The 8,309-nt window shown below is 36.6% G+C and overlaps 1 protein-coding gene across 1 annotated transcript in view; it reads left to right on the top strand.

Annotated features, from left to right (window-relative positions):
* Positions 1 to 1,688: 1,688 nt before the first annotated feature.
* Positions 1,689 to 8,309, top strand: part of LOC107291683 (cytochrome P450 2K6-like) — a 29,749-nt gene continuing 23,128 nt past the window's right edge. Inside the window, exons 1-2 of the mRNA XM_015820704.1 lie at positions 1,689 to 1,871; positions 3,588 to 3,750. Coding sequence (XP_015676190.1) covers positions 1,689 to 1,871; positions 3,588 to 3,750 — 346 coding nt within the window. The remainder of the gene's footprint in view (positions 1,872 to 3,587; positions 3,751 to 8,309) is intronic.

Below are 8,309 nucleotides of genomic sequence, written 5' to 3'. Positions count from 1 at the left end.
GAATCGTTTGTGCCTCAGTGTTCAGTTGAAAGTAATTTGAGTGTGGCAATTTTCCAAGGCAGTGAGTGTGTGAGTGAATGACCATAAGTTAAACCTGAGGGCACACATGTGGAACAAGGGTCTCTCAGTCCAAATATGGATGTAACTGAACAAAGTTCAAATACTGTATTATGAAGTTGTGGATCCAAGACCACCAAATTATGCATTAACCCCAAAGTTAATGGCCAGGAAGAGAGGGAGGGAGAGAAAGAAGGAACAACAAACAAACAAACATGTTTTTTCAGCATATAAAGTTGAAGAAATGAAAAGGACCCAGTGGCAGTCATATATGAACATTTGCATACATCGCCCCCAATTTTGTGTCAATGCTGTGTAATACCAAGTAAGATGCCAATTTAAACGAAGAATTTTAACTGTGTGGCAGCTCTCACCTACACCATATCTCCCACTTCTCCCATATAGATAGGCCATTGAGACCCCAGTGCCACAAGAAGAGAGAAAGTTTGTCAAAGAAACCTTTGTGGCCAAATAAGAGATTATGCAAAAAACAGAAAATACTCTTTTTTCCTCACAAAAGTCGTGGAAAATTCTTTATCATTCAGCCAATGTAAAAATGTTGGCTCAATAATTAACTATATAATTACTCAAGAAGGCACGTCTCTTTTGTTCTTGGGACCCAATATTGTTTAATTTAATTCCATTTGTTGGAATTGTTAACTGTATAGTGAAACATTTACAATAGTGGCCAAAATTGTGGAAACTTTTGCGAAAAGTGTATTTTTGAGGTTTGATGGCTAATATCACCACTTTCTTTTGGAATAGTACCATAAAATTATATATCAATGGAAAGATAATTTAATCAATAATGTAATGCAACAAAGTTTGTTTAACTATCTGTATTGTATTCTATGGAAAATTATAGCCAAATAACCAGAAAAAGGAAGCACAACTTGCTTAGGTTGATATCAGGTAGCTTTCCTTCATCTGATTGTAACCAATGAGCATGAGTGTTTAGAGAGCCAATCAGGTGTCATCTTGTTTTGGCAATGAGCCAATCAGGTCACAGTAGGATTCAGTTATTGATGCCATGTATTGAAGCTGAGAGGAGGATATTTGTCAGTGTGTTATGTGATTGCTATCAAGTTGGTTGGGTTTTTTTTGTGTTCTTTCATTTAGTGAGCTTGTAAAATGTAATAAAATTAAAGTAATGGTGCAAAGGACTGGTCACCCAGAAAGCAATGTAAAATAGTATTATTAAGTGAACAAGGCTACAGTTATAAAGAAATTAAAAGAAAAATTGGTGGAAACTTAACCAAAGGTGGCATTTCTACTGTACACTTTTCCCAAAAGGTTTCCACAATTTTGGCCTCTACTGTACATGAAAGCTGTATAAAATATTATTAACATCTGACCTAAATGTTGGATTGTTGCACAATTCAAATAAGTTTAAATTTGTTTGCAAAGGTTTCATAGATCCTGCCCATGCAGCTCAGGTCAAATTCCACGGGAGGAGAGAGACAAAACAAGGGAAAGGAGGGAGGTTCCCTTATATACAGGGCATGCTGATGATTCAGTAGAAAGAGTAGATGGGCTATGCCTAATTCAGTGCTTTGAAATACATACTTGTATATCACTTCAGTTTGCAGAATTCATTGTAATTGTTACAGAAAGCTGATTGCTAAAAGGAAATGGATTGGACTGGAGCAATTGTAATAGTATTACTGTTTATTCTTGCAGTTATGTTCCTTTTGAAAAAGGGCAGTTCCTGGAATAACCGCTCCCCCAATCTCCCCCCGGGACCCAGGACCATTCCCATTTTGGGAAATCTGCACATGGTGGATCTGAAGAGGCCTTACAGAACAATGATGGAGGTAAATGATTAATAAGTATTCTTACCAAAATTTGTTGAGATAACACAAAAATGTGATTAGTTGCTCAGATAAGTCTCATGTGTTGGCTGATGTTTTTCAATGTCTATGAAAATATTTTAAAAGTGAGATTTACCTGATATCTAAACAAGGGGTTGGACTAGAAAACCTCCAAGGTCCCTTCCAACAATCTTATTTATGTTATTCTGTTATATTTATGAATCCTGGAAGGATTATTACAAGAAAATCTTTTTTTGTTAATGGATGTTTAGAAGTTGAGTCATGGCAACTGGTCTTCTTTTCTTTTTTCATTTAAAACATTTGGCTGCTTATCCAAGTAACTTCAAGTTGCTTTTGGGGGGGGGGACCCCATATACTATATATCCTCCAGGGTGTTTTCATTTCTCACCTAATCTGAATAGGCTCATTAGGACCCATCTAAGAGAAAGTTTTTTGAGTAATCACCTTTAACGACTCTCTACCTACTCGCCTGGCTACCCTGGAGGACATATATGGGGTCCCCTTCCCCAACTTGCTCAGACTGAACAAACTACTTGGATAAGCAGCCAAAAGTTTCAAAACAAAAAAGAAAAGAAGTCCAGGTGCCATGATTCAACTTTCAGACAACTCTACCTGGATGACTGTGAAGCTTCACTGACATTTGTTAATAGATATAAAATTTTGTAATTGTTCATTCAGATTTGCAGAGCTATTTCAAAACCCATGGAAATATACTGTTAAGCTGAATGGTTTCATATATGTTCTTAGCGGCACTCCTATGTTTTAAGCAGAATTCTAAGTAATTAAATAATTTCTGCAGAGAGCAACATTAAATGCAAGATTTTCTTACAGCTTTTTAAGAAGAAGAGTGGGCTATTTTTCCTGATTTCCAGAGTCATTTATGAAAATATATTTTAATTTCTTTCCTTCGAAGTTTCTGTGTAATCCTTTCAACAACTGGATAGAGTCTCTTTAAACTAAAATTCAACTGTATATCCAGCACTAAAGGCTTCAAGGCAGCTGTGCAAAATGCTGGAATATAAGTATATCTCTTGCACAGGCTTCACCTTCATACAGAGTCCTACATAATTAATCCCTTTATAAAAAGGCTGCCACAAAGAAGAGGGAGTCAGGCTATTCTCCAAAGCGCCTGAGGGCAGGACAAGAAGCAATGGGTGAAAACTAACCAAAGAGAGAAGCAACCTAGAACTAAGGAGAAACTTCCTGACAGTTAGAACAATTAACCAGTAGAACAACCTGCCTCCAGAAGCGGTGAATGCGCCAACACTGGAAGTTTTTAAGAAGAAACTGGACAGCCATTTGTCCGAAATGGTATAGGGTTTCCTGCCTGAGCAGGAGGTTGAACTAGATGACCTCCGAGGTCTCTTCCAACTTTATAATTATTATTATTATTAATTTGACATGGTCATTTGGTGTGCAAAAACCCTCTTATTACATAAGGGTCATTTTGATTTTACACACACACACACACACACACACACACATACATACATACACACAAACACAATGTAGTAAATGAAATGAAAATTAAAAATCATAAAAATACAACATCATAGCATACCATAAAGCAAAAACAGAAAATAACATGATCTCATCGTTGGAACTATGAGTCATGATAACTTAAACAAAATTCTGCACATGATCACTCATTAATTATTGATCAAAATGGTCTCTTGTTTTTCATCTGTTGAATTTCAGTTGTCCAAAAAATATGGTCCCATTTTCCGCATCAGACTGGGATTCCAGGAGATGGTGGTGCTGACTGGCTATGAGACGGTCAAAGAGGCTCTAGTGAACCAGGCAGATGCATTTGCAGAGAGAGCCTCTGTCCCCTTTTTAGAGCATTTTTCAAAGGGCTTTGGTGAGTTGTTTCATTCTGGATCATAGGTGACAATCATTTCAGATCTGTAATCGGTATTCTGTAGAACTTTTCACCTGAAATTTTCCTGGGCAATAACCTCAGAGAACCAGGATAGCTTCTGCCAATTAAAACAAGATAGAGAAAAATATTTATTTTGCTATTTTGGCCTGATCTGTTAATTGAGAGAACTAGAGAATAAAAAGTAATGGCAAAATTCTAATAAAAACATTTTGCCCCCTACACACACACACACACACACACCAGGTCTGATTTCACTTCTTTGAAAATTTGGGTGTGAAGGGTCCTAATGTTATGCACGTATTTCTCTGTATTTTTCTCCTTATGTACATAGTTATCCATTCCTTTCCTTTGTGCAATGTTTCTGCCAATTTCTCTTCCCTTATACACCTTTCCATCTTAACCTTGATGGAAACTGGTAATTTGCAGAGCCAGTTCTTAGTGTTCAGTTAGTTATGGAAATGGCTGATGTGCATAATGGAGCACGGGCTGTTTTTGCCAAAAGCCCCTTAGATCATCTCTGGCCACCTCTCCTGGCAAGAGGCACCTGGATATTTTACTTCATTTATTTGTTTTTTTATCTTTTTGAACTGCTTATCTCCCATGGGAAGGACTCTAGGCAGCGTACAATAAAATTGTTAAAATAGAAGAACAACATATGGAAATTAAAAATTTAGGAAATTTAGAATTTAAAGGGAGGCAAGGATGACTAAAATCTGTTAAAAATTAGTTTTAAAAAACCAAAGGGAGAACTCTTGGGGGGTCAACCAATTTTACACGTTTGACTGCAACACTTCCTCATCATAAGCATCATCTGCATTTCTTTTCTTAACTATCACTTTCCATTATTTTTTAAATTAAATTTTCATTACATTTCAAAGTCAAACATTAAAATACAAAATAACACAAAAGGGAAAAGGGAATAACAATGCAAATTAAATGTAACAGAAAAATGCAACAAACAAATGTATAACAAAGATGAACTCCAGCTTTCTTTTGGTCAGAGAAAATAATCATAGAACAATCTCTCTCTAAATTTAAACAAATAATACCAATAACTTTAAATCTCAATAGTCCACACTCTAAAATGCCAATAGTCTTCTCTTAACTTTAATCTAATTGATATTAAATCATCAAATATATACATAAAGTCCAATCTAATCCTAAAATCCCAAAGTTAAAAGTTGATTTTTCTTTTTATCTTGTAAGAAATCAAGCAGCAGACTCCAAGTTGCAAATAATTTAGTCAAATTACTGTCTCTAAGAAAAGCAGTCAATTTCTTCATTTTGGCTAGACCCATTAGTTTCAAAATCCATTCTTCCATTGTAAGCATATTTTCCTCTTTCCATTTTTGAGCATATAACAACCTTGCCACCTATAGTCATGTGTACAAATGATGTCTTCTTTCCAACTGTTTATCTGCTATCCCTAAAACAAAAACTTCAGTTTCAATTATACATCCATTTCCAAAATTTTCTGAACCCACCTGATTCCAATTGTTTATGGAGATTCTCAATCATCCACATCATGGTTGTCCCAAAACTGTTTTTTTTTTCCAAAAGGCAATTAGGCTTTCATGGTGTTTTCTTAGAAAATGTTTCCTTTCTCATCCAAGAAGCTTCGGGGCATCTGATTCCAAAATTTTTCGGCTTTCCCACATATCCACCAAGAATTATAAAAGGTACTTTCAGATTAATTACATTCCAATATTTGTTTGATACTCTTTTGTACATCTTTGATAACTTGTCAGGAGTTAAATACCATCAATACATCCTTCCATAAAAATGGTCTTTCAAATGATAATTCAATGTAAATTACAAATCTTGTATACACATAACTCCCTATTGATCAAGCATAATATTATAACCAAAATTTTAGTCCATTTTACCATGCCATCTTTCACATATTAATCTTCAAGATTAAATTTCAATAATAAAATCAAAGAAAGTGAAAATTTTGGTGAACCTATTTTGGAGAATTTTGGTGAACCTATTTTGGAGAATAGGTCAACCTATTTTCTGTTAGGGTTTTACAGCATTCCAGCACAAAAATAAGTCCAAAAAATAAGTACACATTCAAAATGAGCAGGAAGCATAGTTTAGAAAAACTTTATCTATAAAATATATATAAACAAGATACATACAGTTTCATTCAGCTCTGGGGAACATCAACAACTCTGAATTTGGCGATCAGAAAAAAAAAAACAGAGAAGACTAAGACATGCCCAGACCTAGGCTGGATCACATGCCTTACACAGCCAATACTATGTCTTAATCAAAAACAATTGTCATTGGCTGGTTTGTTGCTATGACTATTCCAGTTCATAAAATTTCTTACATAGTGACATTCCTCCCTTTATGACTGGAATAGACATAAAACCAAATAATTTAATACTCTTCCCATGGTGTACTCCACCCAATGGCTTGGTCATTACATCTGCCAGATTGTCATCTGAAGAAAAATGAAGCAAGCAAATTAGTTTACTTTTGATGGCTTCTCTGACATTACAATACTTAATGTCCGCATGCTTGCTTCTACTTTTCACTCTGTTACCTGTTGCCATTTTAATGCAAGCAGCATTATCTTCAAATACTGTTACAGCTTCTTTAACTTTTATACTTAAATCATTTAACAGCTGTACATACCAGGTCATCTCTGAACAAAGTTCAGACAGAGCAATAAATTCTGCCTCTGCAGTAGAAATAGCTACAGTTGTTTGTTTTCTGGACTTCCATCCAATCAAAGTCCCTCCAAATAATATCACAAACCCAGAATTGGATTTTCTGGTTTGCACATCATTGGCATAATCACTGTCAACATAACATTTTAACTTTAACTCTTTAGAGACCTGTATTTGAAGACCCAAATTCACAGCTCCCTTCAAATACCTGAGAATTCTCTTCACACCCATCCAATGCAACTGCGTTGGTGTGGCAGTAAAGTGACTTAAGATGCTTACTGCACAAGCTATGTCTGGTCTGGACCACTTGACAAATATAACAGGCTTCCTATTGCTGACTGATATATCTCCTGATCACAGGCTTCGCTTTTGTCCTCGTCCAAAGTGTTACGAAAATCTATACTCATAGGTGTTGGAGCAAAATTACAATCCTTCATGTTGTATCTCTCCAACAGCTGTTCAATTTTTCCTTCTTTGACTGAGAACGTAGCCAGCTTTCTCAGTTTTTTGTATCTCTACACCAAGATAGTTTTGTATTTCGCCCAGACTTTTCAGCTAAAACTTTTTCTCCAATTGATTAGCAAATTCCTTCACCTGTGCTAGATCCTTTGCAATGAAGCAAAGATTATCCACAAATGCTAATAATTGGCAATCCCCACCATGGAACTTTGCAGTATATATGCAACCATCAGCCTTACAGCTCTTGAACCCAAGACCCTTCAATGCCACATCTAAACAGATGTTCCAGTTTCTGGCTGACTGCTTCAGCCCATAAATGGCCTTGTTCAGTTTATACACAGTGCCAGGCTTTTTACTTTCATACCCTGGTGCTTGAACCATGTAAATTTCTTCCTCCCATTCTGCTTTGAAGAATGCTGTGGTTATATCAAAGTGCCAAATTTTATGCCCACGTGACGTTACCAACCTTATAGTTTCACTTTTTACCGTTGGTGCAAATACTTCATCATAGTGCATGTTTTTCTTCTGCGAAAACTCCTGTGCCACTAATCTTGCCTTATATTGGACTTCATTGTTGTGTAACACTTTCTTTTTGTATACCCATTTACATTCTACAGCTTTGTAACCTTGTGGCAAAATCATAGAGGTGAACAGTTTATGTTCATCCATGGATTTCATTTCTTTGTCCATGGCCTCTTTCCACTTCAGTTTCTCCACTTTGGGTAGTGCCAATACTTGATAGTTTCTTGGCTCATACCACACATTACACACCTTTACTTTCCCAGCAGAATACCTGTCAGGTGGAATCCCCTTGTTCCATTGCTCTGACCTGCATGGCATTCACTGCTCTTGACTGTCAACCCTTTCCTGCTTCACATCAGAGTCACCATCTTCTTCTGACTCCTTTTCTTGTCCTTTTTCAGCTTCTCCTCCCTGAACGCTAACACCGTCACTAAGTGAGTTACCATCACTAAGTGGATCATCCCCAGAATTGGCATCAATTCTGCCCCAATTCTGCTCTGCAAAGCTAGCAGATCTGGAAATTACTATACTTCTGCTCCCATCACTAAAGCGATAGCTCTTTGAGCCAGGCTCATAGCCCATAAATCTGAGCTTTCTAGCCTTTGGTTGCCCTTTTCTCCTTGATTGCTTTTGGAATATGCACCCATACATTGCTTCCAAACACCCTTAAATGTGCTAGAGATGGCTTTCTCCCATATAGCATAGCATATTGAGTATCATTTATAGAGGAACTCCACAGCCTATTGACTAAATAATTAGCAGTCAACATGGCTTTGTCCCAATATGACCTGCTCAGACCAGAATCCTCCAGCAGTGAGTCTTTCATGGTCTGCAAGACTCCATTCCATCTTTCAGCACGCCATTCTCAGCTGCTGTGTA

The sequence above is a fragment of the Protobothrops mucrosquamatus genome, unplaced genomic scaffold (genome assembly GCF_001527695.2).
Source record: "Protobothrops mucrosquamatus isolate PMUCROS unplaced genomic scaffold, P.Mucros_1.0 scaffold1165, whole genome shotgun sequence".
Classification (NCBI taxonomy): Eukaryota; Metazoa; Chordata; class Lepidosauria; order Squamata; family Viperidae; genus Protobothrops; species Protobothrops mucrosquamatus.
This window is presented reverse-complemented; position numbering and strand designations above follow the sequence as displayed.